Here is a 22,517-nt window from a genome sequence, read left to right as displayed (position 1 = left end):
ATCTACAAAACCCATTGTGTGTTCCCCACCCAGAGTCAATTCTCCTTCCATTACCATATATTTGATCCCCTTTACCCTCATCTATCACCCCCCACCCTAATTACCCTCTGGTAACCACTAAACTATTGTCTGTGTCTATGAGTTTTTGTTTCTCATTTGTTTGTCTTGTTCTTTTGTTGTTTTTGGTTTATATACCACATCAGTGAAATCATATGGTTCTCCACTTTTTCTGTCTGACTTATTTTGTTTAGCATTGTAATCTCAAGACCTATCCATGTTGTCACAAATGGTCCTATTTCATCTTTTCTTACCGCTGAATAATATTCCATTGTGTATATATACCACAACTTCTTTATCATTCATCTATCGAAGGACATTTTGGTTGTTTCCATGTCTTGGCCACCATAAATAAAGGTGCAATGAACATTGGAGCACACGTGTTTATGTATAAATGTTTTCAGATTTTTTTGGTAGATACCCAGGAGAGGGATTGCTGGGTCATATGGTAATTCTATTCGTAATTTTCTGAGGAACCTCCACACAGGGCTGCACCAATCTGCATTCCCACCAACAGTGTATGAGGGTTCTTTTTTCTCCACAGCCGCTCCAACACTTGTTACTATTTGTCTTGTTGATGATAGCCATTCTAACTGGAGTGAGGTGATATCTCATTGTGGTTTTTATTTCCATTTCTCTGATGATTAGTGATGTTGAGCATTTTTTTCATAAATCTATTTGCCATTTGTATGTCTTCTTTGGAGAAATAAGTCTATTTGCCATTTGTATGTCTCTTTAAGTCATCTGCCCATTTTTCAATTGGGTTGTGTGTTTTTTTGTTGTTGAATTGTATGAGTTCCTTATATATTTTGGATATTAGCCCCTTATTGGAGGCACTGTTTGCAAAAATCTTCTTCCATTCAGTTGGTTGCCGGTTTATTTTCTCTATGGTTTCTTTTGCTGTGCAGAAGCTTTTAAGTTTGATATAGTCCCATTCATTTATTTTAGCTTTCACTTCCCTTGCCTTTGGAGTCAAATTCATAAAATGCTCTTTGAACCCAAGGTCCATAAGTTTAGTACCTATGTTTTCTTCTATGCAGTTTATTGTGTCAGGTCTTATGCTTAAGTCTTTGACCCATTTTGAATTAATTTTGGTACATGGTGACAGATAGCAGTCCAGTTTCATTCTTGTGTATGTGACTTTCCAATTCTCCCAGCACCATTTATTGAAGAGGTTTGACATCTTTTTTAATGTTTATTGGATCTTTGGATACCTTTTATTGTGAAGTGCCTATTCAAAACTTTTGCCCATTTTTTTAAAAATCGGTTTTCTGTTTTATTCTTATTCAGTTATAAGAAAATTTTATATATTCTGGACTTGAACCCTTTGTTGGATATATTTATTTTGAAAATATCCTCTACCTCTGTGTGGATTGTCGTTTCTTTCTCTTAATTTATAATAAAGAGAATTTCTCAATTTAAACATTATTTAAACCCAAATTTCTGTCCTGCTTATGAAATCTTTACCTATACCAGCATCATAAAAATTATTTTGTTATCTTCTAGAAGCTTATTGTTTTACCTTTTATTTATTTATTATTTTTAATAATTGTTTTATTTTTCAATTACAGTTGACATACAGTATTATATTAGTTTTAGGTGCACAACATAGTGATTAGACATTTATATAACTTATGAAGTATACATCTAGTATACATAGTTATTACAATATTATTGACTATTTAAAGTTATGTGCAATCCATCTGGAATTTCTGGAATTCATTTTTTTTCTGTGTGGTATGAGATAAGAGTTCAGATTCATGAATGAAATAGGTGCAAGAACTCTACACAGAAAAGCACAAGAATTGTATTGAGACAAAATTATAACCTAATTAAGTGGAGAGATGTGTAATAGATTGAATCAATATCACAAAGATGTCAATTCTCTTTAAATTGATATACAAACTTACTGGAATCCCAATGGAATTTTCAGTAGGTTATTTAATGGAAATTGACAAGCTCATTCTATTATTTGTAAATACAACATACCAAAGCAAGTCAAAATAATCTTGAAGAAAAGAACAAAGCTGAAAGATACACACAATTGGATATTTAGGTTTATTAAGTCTCAATAGAAGACGGCGTGATATGCATTGAAAAAGATTCAATGGTAGATAAATAAAACAAAGACATAACAAAAAAAGAGTCCAGAATCTCAACACATACACAGTCACTTAATTTATGAAGTGTTCCACTGCAGTACAATAGGGTAGAATCATATCTTATATAAATTATGATGGATCAATTGAATTTCCATATGGGAAGAATGTTAACTTTAACCTAGCATTGTTATGTAAAACACTCCAAATGGCATTGCTTCTGATCATTATTTCTATTTCCTACAGGGTAAATTTTTCCCACAATTACTTATATCAATCTTCATTTTCTAAGTTCAAAAGTCCTACTCATTTTAGCCAGAAATACACCCATCTCTTTCTATTTTGGGTTTTTGATGGTATTTTGTTTAAAAGCATGGACTCTGGAATCAGAATTCTTAAGTTAGAATAATGTCTCCATACTTACTGGTTGACTGAACTTGGGGCAGGTCACTTAATCTCCCTGTGCCTCCGTTTCCTCTTATATAAAATAAGGACAAGAATAGCCCTCAACTCATAGAGTTGCTGTGAGGATCAAGTGAGTCGAAATATAATATCATTGTTTTTTCTGTCTTTTATTATTCTATTTGTATTATTTTACTATGAATTTTTATAGGTTTTCCTCCAATGTTATATATTTTTTACTCAGGGAAGGTGCCCCTTTTCACAGGTCTTCTCACTACAGTCAAGTGAAATTACAGACTAGACCATTAAATTGTAAAATGAGATTAACCTAAAAATGATCTACACTGTAACTACCAATTTGTACTTCTTAATCCCTCCACCATTTTCACTCAGCCCCCCAATCCACCTCCCATCTGGTAACCATCCATTTTTCTCTGTATTTATGGGTCTGTTTCTGTTTTATTTTGTTTTTTAGATAACACTTATAAGTAAAATCATACAGTATTTGTTTTTCTGTGTTTGACTTATTTCACTTAGCCTAATACACTTCTAGGTATGGTGCTAGGTGTGTACTAGATTTATTGGGGGGGGGGACACTTTGTAAATTATATAAATGTCTAAACAGTATGTTGTACACCTGAAACTAATAAATAATATTGAATGTCAATTATAATTGAAAACAAAACCTTAACCAAGTTCATTAAAAATAATAAAAGTAAAAATAATCTACATTGATGATGGTTAGTTTGCTTATTCGTATAAGGCACACAGGTATTGTGTGGTAATGAAGTAACCTATAGAAGTATAAGCTAGACTATCTGTGTCTTCAGGATATTTTTCTGGATACCTCAGGAAAATTGTGGCAATGGGGCAGGGAGGGTACTTAAGAGACCATATATAAGTATAAAATCTTCTTTAAAAAATTAGTTTACTTATTATACAAGTGATATATGAAAACATTTCCAAGTAAAAGTTTTAAGCATTATAAAAATATAAATAAAATAAATAGCTGAGGCTTTCTTCATCCTCCCTCCTTCCCTACCACTCTTTCTTCCAGATGCAACCAATATTAAGTTTCATATATTTTTGTCTAAAAAAATTCCACATTTTTTCAAAATAATATATATATACACACACACACACACACACACACACACACATATGCACAAAAATTTTTCAATAGTCTAAGTTGATTATATTATACATTGTTTTGGAAATTACTTGTTTTCCTACTAACAATATATCTTGGTATATTTTTTCATGTCAGTGTATATAGATTTTTTTATTCTTGTTAATTTACATGTAATGATCATTTACATAGATGTACCACAATTTTTACAAATCATTCCCAATTTGATGAACATACAGGTTGTTTCTAACATATGTTTGAACATGTATTTTTGTTATTTTTAAATATCTGTTCATTTCTACATATATATTTGTTGGTTTAAAGGGTATGCACTTTAAAAGTTTCATTTTCTAAATTGCCCTCCAAAATGTCTGTACTCATTTGTATTTTATTCTGCCACATTTAAGTCTATTTTATCATAACCTCATTAGCATTGAACATTGACAGTTTTTTCCGTTATTACTGATTTAATGGACAAAATCTGGTATTTACTAATATTTTACGAACAGTTTCTATTTCCTTGGTTACTAGCAATGTCAAATATCTTTTCAAACACTCATTGGCAAATTTTCATTTTGCATCTGTGAAATGCCTGTTTCATATTTTTTCCTCGATTTTTGTAGGATTCTTTGCCCTTTTTCATTGATTTGTGGGATTTTTTAGATAGTATTCCTATCAATACTTTGTGTGTAATTTTTGCTATGACTATCTTCCAAGATGTGCCTTGCTTCTTTACTTGTTTGTAATATATTACAACATAATAAATTCTAAATCATATGCAGGATTATATACTAACGTTTACACTAACAGTGCTGGGTTTGTGTGAATGGTTTAAAACAAAGCTTTTCCTACATCAAGAATATAAACATATTCATTATATTTGATAACATTTGCATGAGTTTTCATGTTGAAATCATCATTACATCTGGAAGATTTCTTTTCCTATGTGGTGTGGGTATAGACCTAATGCTATTTTTTCCATATGAATTTTGAATGTCTCAGCATCACTTACTGAATAATCTATTTTTTCCCCTAATTTGCAATGTCACCTTAATATATGTGTATACTATATCACTGTGTTCATTTAGCTCTGCTACTGGACTCAAGTCTATTCCATGTATATGTTTTATTTCTTTTTAAATTCTATTCTCATTCCACATTACTTGATTATTATGGATTTATATCATGTCTAGTAAGGTAAACATTGTCTCACTTTCCCCCCATTTTTTTCACTTGTGGTAAGATACAAAAAATATAAAATTTATTATCTTAACCATTTTAAGTATACAGTTTACTGGTATTAAATACAATTATACTGTGCAACAATCAGCACCATTCATTTCCAGAACTCTTTTCATCTTGCAAAACTGAAATTCTATACTCATTAAACAATAATTCCACATTCTTCTCTCCCTCCAGGTCCTGGCAAACACCATTCTACTTTCTGTCTTTAAGATTTTGACAGCTTTAAGTACCTTACATAATTGGAATCATATAGTATTTGTCTCCTTGTGACTGTCTTATTGCACTTAGCATGTCTTCAAGGTTCTGCCATGTTATAGTATATGTCAGAATTTCCTGCCTTTTTAAAGCTTAATAATTTCCATTGTAAGTATGCACTACACTTAGCTTATCAATTCATCCACCAGCGGACCCCTGAATTGTCTCTCATTTTAGCAATTGTGAATAATGAGGCTATGAACATGGATGTACAAATACCTCTTTGAGATCTTGCTTTCTATGTTTTAAAGTATATTCTCAGAAGTGGAATTGCTGGATCTTATGGTAATTCTAATTTTAATTTTTTGAGGCAGTGTCATACTGTTTTCCACAGTGGCTGTACCATTTTACAATCCCATCAACAGTGCATTAGGATTTTGTTTTTGTTTCTGTTTTATAGTAATAGTCATCCTAAGTGGTATGAAAGTGGTATTTCATTGTAGTTTTGATTTACGTTTCTTTAATGATTAGTGATGTTAAACATCTTTATATGTACTTATGGTTATTTGTATATCTTCTTTGTAGAAATATCTATTCAATTCTCTGTCCATTTTTGAATTGGGTTGCATGGTTTTTGTTGTTGAGTTTCAGGAGTTCTCTATATATTCTGTATATTAATTTCTTATCATATATATGACTTGCAAATTTCTCTCATCCTGTAGGTTGCTTTTTTATTCTGTTGATAGTGCCTTATGATGTACATGAAGTGCATCATGTGCATTTTTTTTTATATTTTAATTTTCATTAAGTGCAATTTGTCTGGGTTTTTTTTTCTTTTTTCCTTGTGCCTTTGGTGCTAGAAGCCATTGCCAAAATGGTTTTCATCTAAGAGTTTTATAGTTTTAGTTTTCATATATAGTTCATAGATTTATTTTGAGTTAATTTTTATACGTGGTATTGGAATCAACTTCATTCTTTTGCATGTGGATATCCAGTTTTCCTAAAAAAAACATATAGTTTGATCATGTTATTTATCCATTCTTTCAATCTTTGTGTTTTGATTGAAAAGTTTAATCCATTTACTTTTAAAGTAATTACAGATAAGGGAGCACTTATAGTCTAATGTCCTATCATTTCAATTTGCAAGACTCCTTTTGGCATTTCTTTCAGGGCAGTTCTAGTGGTAATAAACTCTCTTAGCTTTTGTTTATCTGGGAATGTCTTAATTTTTCCCTCACCTCGGAAGGACAGTTTTGCTGGACATATGAAGATTTCTTGGTTGACAGGTTTTTTCTTTCTTTTAGTGTCTGAATATATCAGCCCACTTCCTTCTGGTCTCCAAAGTTTCTAATGAGACATCTTCTGATAATCTTATTGAAAATCCCTTGTATGTGATGAGTTGCTTTCCATTGCTGATTTCAAAATTTTCATTTTGTTTTTTGAATTTTGGTGTGGGTCTCTGATTCATCCTCCTTGGAGTTTACTGAGCTTCTTGGATGTTAATATTCATGTACTCCATCAATTTTGGGAAGTTTCCTGCTATTATTTCTAAAATATTCTCTCTGTCCCTTTCTCTCTCTTCACATTGTGGGACTCCCACAATTCATATGTGGGTCTACTTGATGGGTCCCACAAGTCTTAGACTCTTCACTTTTCCTCAAACTTTTTCCTTTTATTCCTTGGATGTGATACTTTTCATTGACTTGTCTTCAAAGTGACTAATTCTTTTAGCTGCCCAAATAGGCCTTTCTGTTCTTGACACATGGGTATTATGTATTTTATGTTGGGTTCACACTTAATGATTTAAATTTTTAAATTGATATTATGAATAGAATATTTTTCTATAATTTCTTTAGTTGGGGAAGAATTTTGAATATTGATTTTATTTCTGGATACCCTACTGAATTCTTTTATTAATCCTACTGTTTTTAAATTAATTTCCTAGAAGTTTAAATTAAACAATCAATAAATAATAAAAATTTTCATCTCTTTCCAAAATTTCCATCTGTCAATTTCCTTTCTTTTCTTATTGACCTGGGTAAGACTTTCAGCACAGTATTTAATATTTGGAATAACACTATTCATATTTCTTTTGTTCCTGACTTTAATGGGAATACATCTAAATGTTTTGTCATCTGGCTACTCTTTATCCAGGCAAGGATGTTACTTCTCTTGTTAGCCTTGTAATATTTTAAAAAGATTTTTATTAAAATATAGCTAATATACAATATTATATTAGTTTCAGGTATACATCATAGTTATTCAACATTTATATACCTAAAAAAGTGATTCATCACTATGATAAGTCCAGCAGCCATCTGATACCATACCATACTATCATGATATTATTGACTACATTCCCTATACTGTACATTACATCCCCATGACTTATTTGTTTTATACCTGGAAATTTATTCCCTTTCACCTTTCCCCTTACTTTTAAATTTTTTCATTTACACTTGACATTCAATATTATTTTATATTAATTTCACATCCTATATATTTCCTTGACTAGCCCAGTATCCACCCACCTGGTATTATACATAGTTATTATCATATTATCGACTATATTCTTTATGCTTTACTTTACATTGCCTTAACAATTTGTAACTACCAATTTGTACTTCTTAATACCTTGTAAGATTTTTTTGAACATTCTGAATGAAGGTTAAATTTTATCAAATGGTTTTTCTTCTTTAATCTCTTAATAAGTGAATTATATAGCTATTTTGGGAGGTAAACCTACTGAGTCATAGTATAATATGCTTTGAATATACTGCCAGATTCAAGTAGCTACTATTATGTTAAGAAGTTTTGCATATGTATTTACAAGCGTAATTACTTTATGTTTTTTTCTTATTACATTCTCAATTTTGGGAATAAATTTTGTACTTAGAGAATTAATTGGGAGCATCTATCTTTTCACATGTCATGGTACCATTTAAATAACTTAGAGAAAGGACATGTAGTTAATTTTTACCCTATAATAAGTGTTCTTATAAATCATGATTTCTATGGGAAAAGTAGTTTCAATATCATAGATCATTTCCAGGAAGATATTGGTACCCACTCTAGCCTAGGAGGAGAAATAGTTTCACCATACTCTTAGTTTGGGAGCAAAGCATAGAAATAAGTGGTCCCTCACTATTACAAGATAGGAAAGAGAAGCTGACCACTGGAGCTGCAGGAAGGAAACTCTCTATAATATGTGCCTTTTTTTCTAGACAATTATTTTAAGCTAGAAATTCATATCTCAGGGATGGCTTATATTAGAAAGAGACAAAAGTAGGTTTGAAGATCATAAATGACAATATATCAAGTAAGTATATGTGCTTTGAAGATATTCTAACTCACCTTATTAATTTCAGAAGCTTCAATTTTATGGAGAATTCCTTTTAACCTGAAAAGCTTAACAATTTCTTTAGCCAAATTGAGCATGACATTAATCTCCTCCTTTGTTTTCATAGTGATAGCAATTTCTGGGTGATCATACTCTAAGTAGCCTGAAAAATAACAAAATATTTTCAGATGAAATAAGGACATTTGAAAAATATTCCATTTGAACAATAAGCTAATATTTCTGCTCTAAATCCATGGAGTACAACCCTCAACACAGCAAATCGTATCTCTCTCTCTGATTAGGCCTCTGCAATCAATTATAATTCACCAGTAGTTGCAGAGTTCGGCCTGACTGCCATTTTCTTGTCATCAGCTAATACTTTTGCCTAAACCCATGAAAAAGGACAAAGAAGTTCAGCTCTAGGATTAATAATTATAACAATCTATCTGCACTGGACACTGAGAGACTCTTCTGGGCTCTAGGTCTGGAGTTCATGACCTGCTTTTCTATTCTGTTTGAATCAGGATTTTTGACAACAGACTGAGCGCTTAGTTAGATATGGCTTTGATTAAGTCCTTTCAGCCTGGGTCATTTTCCACTCACCCTGTCTATGCATCTACATACTGCATCCACCTATACTCTTCTGTCTGATCTGGATTCCTGGGTGCCTATGAGAATTTCATCCTCTTAGATTGTACATTTGGGCTTTTCCTTGGTCATGACTTCTTGTCTGGCTTGAGAACTATCTGCCATGCAAGATCTGTCAAGCCTGGCCTCATTCCCAGACTGTGTCCTTTTGCTGCTCACCATCTGGTACCAAACCTCCTCCTCCTCACATATCAGGGTGTGTCTGTCCTACTTCTGGGACTTATCCTGCACTAGGAGCATGACCTGGCATGATTCAGAGAATAGGCTGTTATTTTGTTTGGATATTGAGCCTCCTAGCAGCGATAATATAGATCATTGAGACTCTGCTCTGATTTCAACTCATTACAAAGCCTAAATTCTAAGATGGCAGCTCCATGGCAAGTAGAAGGAAAAAAATAAGTTCTTATGTTGCTCAGGCAGGTATGCACACTTCCGGTTTGGAAGAAAATAGAACTTACGAGGTGCTAATAACATGTGTAATCATGCCATGAAAATGTGTTTTCTTTAAAACAAAATTAAAAGGACTTCATTGTGGTAGACAGCAGAGAGAACAAATTTGGAGAGGTAATATTATACTATTCTCATGTAGCCCAAAATATGATCATATTGACTATTGAAGTTATCCACTGTATTATTAGAATTAAGCAGGTTCTCTGAAAAATCAGTTTAGTTATCAAAACCATGGCCTACCTGAAGTAGTGATGATAAGAGATGGTCATTAATCTTTAGGGTGAGAGGTACCTACCTAGCTCTTTCACAGCTTGTACCGTATTCCTCATTATTCTCGTTAATAAAATCTATGGAACAAAAGAAACATTATCCCCATTGGAAAATAGTTATAAAAAGTCTTAACATTTGCAATGGATGGACTTTTAACCTAAATTAATAACTAAAGAAAAATATGATGGCTTGCTTTTCATGGATTAGAACTGAATTTTGTGTAACAAATTTTATTTTGCTCCACCAAGAGTGTGGAGAGAGGAAGAATTGGCATTACCTACGCTGATTTTGAGAAGACTAAAGGTGAGTCATATATTTTTCCTTAAAGTAACTTGCTTCAGGATACTATTGATTCTGAAAAATGCAGGCATGGTAGGTACTTTCCCATTAAACTTCATTAGAGCCTCCAAATTTGGGACACAGATGTGGCTTTTAACCATAAATGTGTTAAAAGATTTGGTCAAGCTGCGTGAGAGCAGAAATGAGGACTAAAAGTGGACAGCATCTTAGAGTTTCACGTCCTTTTGTATTTTCTACTCTATATCCTAAATTGTAATGCTAAATATGAGTGGTTAGAAAAGGTAACAAAATTTGGGTAAATATTTTAAAGTTATAGGTGGTGAAGAGAGCAAAGATACTGTTTTTTGTGTTCTACTACTTATTGAATGTTCAGTTTTCTTAAGTATAAAGCTTTGGGCATATAACATATAGTATTCAAATGTTCTAAACTGCTTTGAAAGATAAATATTTCTGACTTAGCTGACAAAGTTTTATGCACATATCAGTGTTAATCTGCCTCAACTGCAAAAAAGAAAAAGAAAAACTAGAACGTAGGCCCTAGAATTCCCTTTGCTGTTTACTAGGTATGTGATCTGGGGCATCATAATTTAACCTCTCTTAGTTTCCTTTTGCTCACCTGCATAATGAAGGAATTAGACAAGGTTTTTCTTTAGATGAGCTATTGTTATTTCTTTCCATTTGCCAGATCCCCATCCTTTACTTCTTCTACTATTTACTGTGGAAAATTAGGGCTAGATAGAAGGAGACTTTGCAAATTACGAGGAAGCTCTCTTTGCTCAAAACTGTCATCACTTCTCATCTCTGATATTTCTGTTTAATGCATTTGTAGCCTGACAGATTCTGGAACTTGCATTGGGAGGGAACTGACCACTGCACGTGGGTTTCATGATGGTCTCTACAAGGACTAAAGAGTATGCTCTAAAAGTCTCGTAACTGGCTGGTATGGTGCAACCATTTCAGTAAGGAGGCATTTGTGCAATCTGAATGTAGATTTGTTTAAATTTTTATAAAAATTATATAGTAAGCCAGGAGTCAAAGACCACATTTGCATATAAAGTCAGAGGACATGATGGGTGAGGGCAACCTAGGGGTGGATGAAATAAACCTTTTTCTTAGTATTTAAAATTTTTCTCACCTGTTTAACCTGTTTAGAACTTGCAATCTGATCAATTATAGTCATTATGTCTGTTTCACCTTGGACATATCCTTTTAGTATAGCATACCTAAAAGATAGCTGATGACTCATCTTTTTATCTATTACTTGCAGCAACCTTGGTGTTATGAGCTGAAAAAAAGAGGACTACTATTCAATATAAATTATGTAAATCTTAGTTGATTATGTGTTGATTAGTTTAACTAACAGGTAATAATAAGTGACATACTCTCAACAGTAACTATAATATCCTGTCCAAGGTTCTTATTATTGTATTCATGGTATCTTTATAACTTTATGGGTAGAGCTATTTCCCTATAACTAATAAGGTTGGGCACCTATGTGACGTTATGGCTTTATTCTTTACTTATTTCCCTTATAGAGATTTGAGTGCTATTTTCAACTCGTTTAAATTCTTGGAAACAAACACAATTAATTTTTTTCTGGGCTTAGGTCATAAAATGACTTTCCATAAAGTACCACCACTTTTACCTCTTAAAATTCCTACTAAACTTCTTACTAGATGGTTCATTTGGGTTAGAACTTGCCACAACTACACTCCCTCTTTGACTTCACAATTAACTTCATTGTTTCTTTGCTGAGGGTTTAAGTCTCCAAGTTATCTGTTACCATTGTACAGGCCTTTAAATTTAGCAGAGTTGGCTGTTTCCTATTTTTCTGTCTATCAGCACAGTCTTCATACTCCAACCACCTGCATTAATCTTCAAAGAGCTTATACTCATCCTTCAGGATTCAATTCAAGTATCAACTAATAAAGGAAGTCTAAATATGAGTGGTTAGAAAAGGTAACAATTAGCATTCTGTGCATACTACTGTTTTGCACTTACCCTACCACAAAAACAAGATTACTTGTTTTTGTTCTACAGTAAGCTCTCTGGGGACAGAGACTATATCTAATTCATCTTCATATTCCAAGGGTCTACCAGTTGACATAAGATAAGGGTTAAGAGTTTCCTGAATATATAAACAAACTGTTTTTAGGTGGCTTACTAGTTTCTTCATTTAAAATATTTGGTAGATTCTGTATATTTTCCTACCAGAGAATTAACTAGTCACTGGAATATACTAGACTTGCTTTCCTCATGTCAAAATACAAACTAACATTATTTACCATCTCATATAATGCTAAAAAGGAAAAGGCTACTAGTTGCATACTTTTAGATCTGGATGGTTTATGCCTCTCAGTAGCAAAAGTATTTTTAAACATATGTAAGAAAGCTCTAAATGTACTGATTCTAATCTGTTAGCTTTATCTCTAGATGAACTATGTCTTACTTAGCTTTGTATCTCCCTCCCATGGTGTTTATATGTGTATGTATCTTGTTTGTGTATGAATAGAGAAAGAGGCAGGGGGAGAAAGAAGGAGAGGGAGAGGGAGAGGGAGAGGGAGAGGGAGAGGGAGAGGGAGAGGGAGAGGGAGAGGGAGAGGGAGAGGGAGAGGGAGAGGGAGAGGGAGAGGGAGAGGGAGAGGGGGAGGGGGAGAGAGAGAGAGAGAGAGAGAGAGAGAGAGAGAGAGAGAGAGAGTCTGTATATATATATATATATATATATATATATATATATATATACACAGAGGGTGTCAAAAAATGTATACACATTTTAAGAAAGGAAAGAACTGTATTAAAATTGTAATACTCAGTGTATACCGATAATGAAAGATGAATACAAGTCATGTGTATACATTTTTTTTGGCACCTCCAGTATATATTTCACATGCTTTTTGATAGAGATTCATGTCATTGAAGCAATCATAGAGAAAATAAATAACTGGCTATTATACTTGTTATAAAAAATGTATTAGATAATCAAAGATAATTTTTGATGCTGTGATTCTATAATACTATGAATTTTATAACATAAAATGTGTATTTTTTGGTTTCTTGATTTGTGTGAATGTATATTATTTGCTTAGTCACTATGAGTGGTTTGCATAGTTTTTTATTGTTGATTTTCATCTTTTATTCTAGGCATCTATAATAAACATTACCTTGGATTAATTTGCACTTATGTTAATATGGAATTTTTCAAGTCCTCTCTAGTAAAGAAAAAGCTGTGATATATATTTCTATACTTCATGTGCTAAATAAATTTATAATATAATTTGAATAATTCTAATATATTTTAAAACTTAACTTGTTAAAGGAATATAAAATTTAAAATATAAATATCAGCACAACAGAAAGTGGAAGCCATAAAACTAGTCAACTGATTTTAGTTTATATTTTATGAAACAATCAGAAGAAATTTGAAATTGGATTATTTAGTTCTTTACCTTCAAAATGCGTAGCACGCGAAGAAATCGAACAGCTTGTAAAAAGATCATTATTTGAATCAAATCAAAAGTATAAAAGAAATATGTCTCAGTAAATATTACATCTATGATGCCAACAAATGTAATTGCTAATTCAAATAAGTTCCAGGTATGTAAAAAATATTCTTTTCTCATTGCTGCTACCTGTTGATTTAAAAAGAAATTACATTATCTTGTTTGTGATTTTACTACATCATTTTCCATAATAACTGAAACATCACTAGTTAGGTTTTTCTCTGATCTACTTTAAGACTCCACTTCTCTGAAATACTAGTAAGTGATCATAATAATTTGAAATTAAATGGTTAAAATATTGAAGTATCTATTTCAAAGTAGAAAATATTCAAAATACGTACTATTTTATGACAGTTCATTAATTCATTCCTTTTTTATTTCAAAAAAGTTTGATTGAAAACATACTATATCTAAGAGAGTGGGAAGTGTCAAAGATATTGTGGATGTCAGCCTGGGAAATTGGGTTTCCTGTGGAATTTTACAGAAAGAGTAGGTTTAGAGAAAACGCATTTGTTTTCAACATGCTCTTTGACCCTACTATTCTGTGTAAGGAACTCCCATTTTTTTTCCTTTTTTTTTTTCCTAATGCATCCTGTGTAGTCCTTCATTAAAATAACTAGCATACTGATTTTTAATTTTGATTAATGTATCTTCTTTTAGCATCCTCATCCCCCTACTCACCATGATTCAAAGAAAGTTTTGGAGGCAGATGTATTCATGTCCCAAGGAAAACATGTGCTCCACTATAAATTAAGAAATTGCTATGCTTGTTTATAAACAGACTCCTGTGTATTTAGTGGTGGAGTCATTTCCCTTGTGTCTGCTCACCTTTGGCTGGGCTGAGAAAACTCAATGCCTGAATCTAGAAAGTCAAAGGCCAGATCCAGGTTTTGTGAGGTCCTGCTCAAATCACCATTTAGCTTCTGTAGTTGTCTCATTTCCATCGTATTGAAACAAAGTATAGGTTGGATCATTCTCTTATGAACTTCAAAGAACAGGTACAAAGAGTAAGACTTTATCCAAATACCAAGTATTTAGAAATGTGAAGGAGTTATCTTGAGGTCACTAGAATACAGCCACAGGAGAGCAAGAGCCTGGTGTGAAAGTATGAGCTTCAAAGAAAGAGGGGTTTGTTGAGTATAAGTTTTTCAAAGAATGTTTGGAAGTTCAGGTAATGCAACCCTCTGGCTCTCAGAGAAAGAGTGATTACCATTCCCCTGAGAAAGGTTCAAAAGACTCATTTTTCTAATAGGTTGAAGTGTTTGGGAAAAGGTTGAAAATACCTGAAGGAAATTTTAAGGTATATTGTATATTATAAAGAACAAAAACTGTGATGGACTGGATCCCAATTCTACTATTCATTAGCTACATGACCTCAAAAAAAAGTACACAACTTATCAGAGACTCAGGTCTCTCTCAATTGTAAAATGCAAGGCATAATATGTATCTACCATAAAGGGTTAATTTAAGGGTTTGAAATGTTATAATGAAAATGACTGGTGCTTCATAGCTTGTCATGTATTATTATTGGTATTAACATAATGGATATTTTAAAAAGGCACATTACAAAGGAAAACTGAACAAAATAGAAAAAAGGGTAAAGGAAATGATAAGGGAAGGCAAGTTTGCAAATTGGGCAGTGAGGATGAATCTTGAGTTAAGTAGAAGGGAGAAACAAGAACAGGATTGCACAGTTGAGGGTATCTTCTCAGCTATGAAGTATAACCATGTGTTTACAGTCCAGGGCTACTGTCTTAAGTGGGCCTGATTGAATGAAGCTATGGTTGTGAATGGCTATGACAGCAGCTTAAACATGGCAAAGTACAAAGAATAATACAGAGGGTGCCAAAAAATGTGTACACGTTTTAAGAAAGGAGAAAACGGTATTAAAATTGTAATACTCCATATATACCAATAACAAAAGATGAATACCAGTCATGGGTATACATTGTTCTGGCACACCTGGTAGAGCTAGAGGGATCATTTTCGATTATTTAGGCCAACCCTGACATTTTATAGCAACAAAAAGTTGAAGGTGGGAGAAGTTCAGTGATCTTGTGAACAGCTAACAGTTTGTCTGAGAAAACCAAAACCAGAGTCAACTCTACAGAATCCCAGCTCAGCGCTCTTTCTGCTCTAATACCTATTACATGATTTTAGGGATCTCTTCACTCTCACCCTCACCCTATTACTAACCCTAACCTTAATTGCTTTATTTTCTCTTAAATATATGAAATAGCCTATGGCCATTCCAACTAACTTGGAATTTGTTACATACAATGTGACCAGACGTGAGTCCATCCCCTCCCCAGTATCACGGCTCTGCAGTAGCATTTTAACTATCATAGGAGTAAAAACTTGAGATTCATTCATTTTGTCCAAATATCTGATATAATTCTTCTTTTTAAATCTTCTGGCTAAAATATTTTATAGTACAACTTATTGATCCATATGACACAATACTGTTACCAATTAGTGGGTATATAGTTTCATTATTTAATAACTACCTTTATATTGGATTTAAAAATCAAATTATGATATCTTTCAACTATAAATGAATATCTACTAATCCATATATCCATTCATTTATCTATTTAGTATAAAAGTAATAAAATCCACATTCTCACTACCCTGCTAAGTTTAAGAACATTGCCAATACTTGTGAAACTTACTCTGGGTCCCTTTGACACTCACTATTTTAAAATTTATTTTTGCAAATACAAAATCAATCCTTAAAGTATGGATATGTTCTATAAGTCACCCTAAAAAAATCATCTTTAAAAATTAAATTTTATTTGTTTGAGAAGTGGAAGAGACTTTCATACATTCTTTTAGAAAACAGACTATAGCTAGTGTTGAAAAATGAAGTTAAGAAATCTGCTTGTCAGATATAACACACACACACACACACACACACACACACACACACACACACACACACTTTAGAATACCTTAATTAGGGACTCCAGGACATAAAATCCAAGAAAAGAGTAGTTAGAATGTATTAATTCACTTTCATAGATATCCCGTAAGGTGGGTATCAAACAAATTATAAGAGGGAACAGATTCATTAGTATCACAAGGTATCCAACATACTCGAATTCATCAGTAAATACTATTTTATGGCATACATGAAGAAAGAAATGTCTGTTAAAAAAAAAAGAGATAGTTTTATCTGATAAAAGAATTATATTGAATTATTTTCATTATATGCTCAATTCTGTTCTAATCATCAATAGTTACAGAGCCCAGCTTAATTCTGAGAAGTAGCCATCACTAGCTAACACTTTATGACATCCTACTTTACACATTTTCCTTTTTCTTTCCTCCTCTGCTGAATGACTTGATGCTGGTTTTCTCTCTTTCTTTCTCACCTTCCTCACCTCTCATTCATTTTTACTTTTAATAGAAATACTTTGGTTTATAAGACGGGGACAATTCAAACTGGAAATATTTTTTAAAAAGGGGGAATCCCTTTCATGTTCAAATAATTCCATTTCTCAGAGATGACTACTATTAACAGTTTGAATATTACTCCAATCCTTTTGTTTATATGATCAATATCTATAAACACAAAAGGAATTGTAGCGTATGAGTACATATTGTTCTATAGTCTTTTTTTCCCCCTGTTAACAATGTGTTATGAGCATCTCTCTTTGTCAAGGCACAAAATCACAAGTGAACAAATCCCAGCATGCATGGTGGTGGAACAGTATGAGTACACATTTTATCAAAAAAATTTAATGTATATGCTTTGAAAAATAGTTTCCATAACTATTGGATAAAACACTTCCCCATTCTCAGAAGTAGATACTGATACCAAAAGCTTGAAATGCTATGATGGTTCTCAGGTTAGACTGAGACGCTTCAGGCTAGATGATATATAGAGTTTCTGACCTATTCTGTTTCATAGAAGTCCAGTAGGTCCACTATGTGGTTACTTCCTTGAGTTCCTAAGTGTGTAATTGGGATGAACATACTTAGTATCTATCCTAACACTCCCATTGTCTAACTGACCTATAGAATAAAAATCATTATGGCAGGAAGGTCCAAGTAGCCAAGTAGAACCCTTGGCCAAAATAATAATAATAATAATAAGCAACATAACATTTCAGGATTAAGAAATGAATACCAACATTAAAGATTTAAAGGAATTGTGAGTTATTCCCATTATATCTTTTTCAATTCATCTATGTGGCACAAACAATTCAGATTATAGTTCATTATAAACTTAGGCAAAAGGTAACCTCAAGTGTAATGCTATGCCAGATAGGATTTTATAGCTAGAAGAAAGCAAGAAAAGCAGTCTCACTGCCCGAGGCCTTGTAGGGCCCTGACAATTTAATGATTATGTGTTCATAATTTTGTGTTCTTTTCCTTAAAGAGGACCCCAAATTGTGAAGTTTCAGGACCTGTGTAACACACCTACCTCTGGGAATGGGGACGTGATCCAGTATTTTACCCAATCTTTAATCAATAATTGATTAACCATTTAATTAGAGTTTAACAATAAAAATGCATTATTATATTACTTAAATCATTAAAAAGCAAATTAAAAATATATAAAATAAATTCTCTTATCCACAATTCCACTCTCTAGCATGCTTGACAGAATGTTGAACCCTGAATCATCATGGATAAGATCATCATGCCAATAAATTCTCCATAATCTGGCTTTATGTTGCAAACTTCATTGTTCATTGCAGCATTGTTTACAGTGGCCAACATGTAGAGGCAGCCTGTGCGTTTGTTGATGGATGAATGAATAAAGAGGAGGTGGCACATATATACAATGGACTATTGCTCATCCATAGAAGGGAATGGGTTCTTGCCATCTCTGGTGGCACGGATGGGCCTGGAGGGTATTGTGTTGAGTTGAGTATATCAGACAGGGAAAGACAGATGCAATGTGATTTTGCTCATATGTGGAATCTAAAGAACAAAATAAACAAAACAGAAACCAACTCATACAGAGAACATTTTGATGGTTGCCAGATGGGAGAGGGATTGGCAAGTGGGTGATAAAGGGGAAAGAATTAAGAAGTACAAATTGGTTGTCACAAATTAGTTATGGGGATGTAAAGTATAGCATAAGGAATATAGTTGATAACAAGTACTAAAAAAAGTCTGGGTATTCTTTTTTTCCCAATGCACAGTAACTCTGGTAAAGAGACTTTTAAAGGTCCATTTGAAAAAAAGACTGAGAGACTATTTATCCGATATACTTGTGGTATTGTTGTCATTTGTTCTTAAGGACTTTGGATCTGAGAGCTGACTTAGATATACAGAAGGAGTGTGGGATCATGACTTTTCTTTGCAGTAAGTGATCTCATCCCTTTGCTCACCAGCTCTCTGTCTTTAGAAAAGTCAAGTAACATTTGTAGTTAACTGTTTATATTACCCTTTGACATGCGTTATTTGTTAGCCATCCCCAGGTTTGCTGTTCATAAAATAAAGTATGCCTGACATTTAAGTGCTACCATTGGTCTTCTGCCATTCCAAAACCCTTTGGATACTAGAGAGACCAATTCCATGGCAGTCTTAACTATTGTCAACAGAAGACATCTGCAGAAGACATCTATCATTGAGTTTCTCACTGTTGCCTCAGTGAAGGGAAATGTCCTTTAGGTCTTCCCAGGGAACAAGGTCATGTGATTGATTCTTCATTCTCATATAATTAATCTGGTTAAATATTCCAATTTTTATCATCTGAACTTCATTTAATGGAGGTTATTGGCCTGGTCAAGCTTCAAAGAACCATTTCATGAATGTAATAGTATCAACTCCAAGTGTCCTTGACAGTATGTTGGACCCTGAATCATCATGGATAAGACCATCATGCCAATAAATTCTCCACAATCTGGCTTTATGTTGCAATCTTCTTGTTCAATGAACGTATGGATGCACAGGTCCCTTCAAAGTAGCATTTTGGGCTTCTTCAGATAAATATCCAGAAATAGGATTACTGGGTCCATCTTTGTCTCTTGTTATAGCCTTTGTTTTAAAGTCTATTTTGTCTGGTATAAATATTGCTATCTCAACTTTTTTTGTTTGTTTGTTTCCATTTTCATGAAATATCTTTTTTAATCCCTTTACTTTCTATGTGTGTCTTTCAATCTGAAGTGAGTCTTTAGTAGGCAGTATATGTAAAGGTCTTATTTTCTTATCCATTTAGCCACGCTATCTTTTGATTGGAACATTTAATCCATTTACATTGAAAGTAATTGTTGATAGGTATATAGTTATTGCCACTTTATTATTCATATTTAAAAGTATTTTGTTTTGGTCTTAAAGAAGTCCCTCTAAGATTCCTTGTAATATGATTTGGTTGTGATGAATTCCTTTAACTTTTTCTTGTCTGGGAAGCGCTTTATCTGTCCTTTGATTCTAAATGATAGCTTTGCTGGGTAAAGTAATCTTGGTTGTAAGCCATTTCTTTTAATCACTTTGAATATTTTGTGCCAATCCTTTCTGGCCAGTAAAGTTTCTGTTGAGAAATTAGCTGACAGTCTTATAAGAGCTCTCTTGTAGGTAAATAACTGCTTTTCTCTTGCTGCTTTTAAGATTCTTTCTTTGTCTTTAACCTTTCACATTTTAATCATGATGTGTCTTGGTATAAGACTGTTTGGGTTCATCTTTTCTGGGACTCTCTTCCCTTCCTGGGCTTATATGTCTATTTCTTTCACCAAGTTAGGGAAGTTTTCCATCATTATTTCTTCAAATAGATTTTCAAGTCTTTGCTCTCTCTCTTCTCCTTCTGGTTCACCTCTGATGCAAATGTTGGTACACTTGATATTGTCCCAGAGGTCCCTTAAATTGTCCTCATTTTCTTTCTTTCTTTTTTTTTTTTTTTTTTGGTTATTTTCTCTTTTTGCTGTTCTGTTTGGGTGTTTTCTGGTACCTTGTCTTCCAAATCGCTGATTCGATCCTATGCTTTATCTAATCTACTGTTGATTCCCTCTATTGTATTCTTCATTTCAGTTATTATATTCTTTATTTCTGGCTGGTTCTTTTTAATGTTTTCTATCTCCATTTTTATGTTTCCTATCTCTTTGTTGAAGTTCTCCCTGAGCTCAATGAGAGACCAATATATAATCATTGTTTTGAACTCTATATCTGGTAGACTGCTTGTCCCCATTTTGCTTAGTTCTTTTTCTGGAGCTTTGTTCCGTTCTTTTATTGGGACATGTTTCTCTGTCTCTCCATTTTGGCTGCCTCCCTGTGTTTGTTTCTCTGTATTAAGTTGGACTGCTATGTTTCCTGGTCTAACTAGAATGACGTTATGTAGTATGTATCCTGTGAGGCCCCGTGTCACAGTTTCCCTGGTCACCAGAGCTGGGTGCTCCAGGTTTGTTCCTGTGTAGGTTGCATGTGCCCACCTGTTGTAGTTGAGCCTTGGTTATTATTGGCAAATCAGTGGGAGTGATTGTCAGGTTGATTTGTTGTGAGGATGGGCCATGAATACAGTGGAGAAGCTCTTATGCAGGGGTTGATCCTGTGGAGCAGGATTCACTATAGCAGGGCTCTGGTGCCTGCTCAATCTGCCCTTTTGGTGTTTTCTCCTTAGAGGTGGCCCAGTGATTCTCTGGCTCTCTGTCTGAAGCTGGCCTTTGGGCATGTCAGCCTGGGGTTTCCTGGGAGAATTGCACCAAAGGCCAAGTTCAGCTGCAGTATGTGTCCTGCCCAAGGCCACCTGGTGTCAGCCACAAAGCAATCTGCAGATGCTTTGCAGACGGCTGGATGGCTGCCACCTGCATTGGGCTTGGAGGTGCCTAAAGAGCCCAAGCCGTGAACTGAGGTCTGCTCTCACTAGTTCCAGTCTTAGGGCTGTTCAGCCAGAGGTATGGGACACATTGAGGCCAGATGCTGCATTTTGGGTTTTGTGAACCTTTGAGAGATTTTAGGAAAGTGTGTAGCATGAGCCAAGACAGCTTTTTGTATAGAAAAGCCACTGAAAGCTGCTTGTGTGGGTCCACAATTGCGTGGGAGGAGCGGGGTCTCAGGGAATCACCAGGGTGGGATGAATGATCAGTGTTAGCTAGATTGATGGAGAATCAGATATGGTGGCTGCCTGCGTCTGCACACTTGGAGAGGGGAGGGCTCAACAAGGAAACAATGACTTCCACCAGTTCCACTGTCCAAGAAAAAGCTGCTCCTTTAGCACTTGCCCTAAAGCCAGACAACTTAATTTCTCCCCATTTTTCCCTGATGGTTTTCGAGCTGCTGTTCCAGTGTTGGAGCTCAGAGTGAGAGAGTCCATCAGAGAGTGAGTCCATGTGTGGGCCCTTTAAGATCAATGCCTGGGACTCCAGCCACCTTCCATCTCACTCAGCCACAATCTCTGCAAGTTTTCACAGCCAGAAGTTATGGGGACTTTTTCCCCTAGCACGGGAACCCTGGGCTGGGGAGCCTGGTGTGAGGCTGGGATCCCTCATTCCTCTGAGGGGTACCTCTACAGCTAAGATATCCCTCCCAATTTTTAATGGTCTCACGTGGGTATGGGACTAGCCTGTTCTGTGTCTCTGCCCCACCAACCAATCTTGAGATGGCTTCTTCTGTATGTCCTTAGTTGTAGGGCTTCGGGTCAGCTAGATTTCAGGTGATTCTCAATGATCATTTTTCTGTAGTTTATTTATAATTTTGATGTGGTTGTTAGAGGAGGCAAGCACAGCATTTACCTACTTTGCCATCTGCACCAGAAATCCATATTGATATTTTGCTCAATTCTGAATAATTTGATTTTTTTTAATTTGAAGAATTGTATATAGTTTTCCATTTTTTTCTATTTAGTTTATTGTGGTTATTGGACTTGTTCATGTTTGTGATTCCATCACTTATTAATTTCAACATTTCTGTAATACTTATCATACAGTCCATATTGA

At 34.0% G+C, this 22,517-nt stretch overlaps 1 protein-coding gene across 1 annotated transcript in view; it reads right to left on the bottom strand.

Moving 5' to 3' along the window:
• Positions 1-22,517, bottom strand: part of SLC9C1 (solute carrier family 9 member C1) — an 85,027-nt gene that overhangs the window by 18,826 nt on the left and 43,684 nt on the right. Inside the window, exons 15-19 of the mRNA XM_088794355.1 lie at positions 16,587-16,782; positions 13,582-13,764; positions 11,271-11,420; positions 9,861-9,912; positions 8,482-8,630 (exon numbers count right to left, since the gene is read on the bottom strand). Coding sequence (XP_088650481.1) covers positions 8,482-8,630; positions 9,861-9,912; positions 11,271-11,420; positions 13,582-13,764; positions 16,587-16,782 — 730 coding nt within the window. The remainder of the gene's footprint in view (positions 1-8,481; positions 8,631-9,860; positions 9,913-11,270; positions 11,421-13,581; positions 13,765-16,586; positions 16,783-22,517) is intronic.

Source organism: Rhinolophus sinicus, chromosome 17 (genome assembly GCF_057876585.1).
Source record: "Rhinolophus sinicus isolate RSI-liver-muscle chromosome 17, RSI-T2T, whole genome shotgun sequence".
NCBI classification, from domain to species: Eukaryota; Metazoa; Chordata; class Mammalia; order Chiroptera; family Rhinolophidae; genus Rhinolophus; species Rhinolophus sinicus.
The sequence above is the reverse complement of the archived record's forward strand: the minus strand, read 5'-3'. Positions and strand labels throughout refer to the sequence as shown.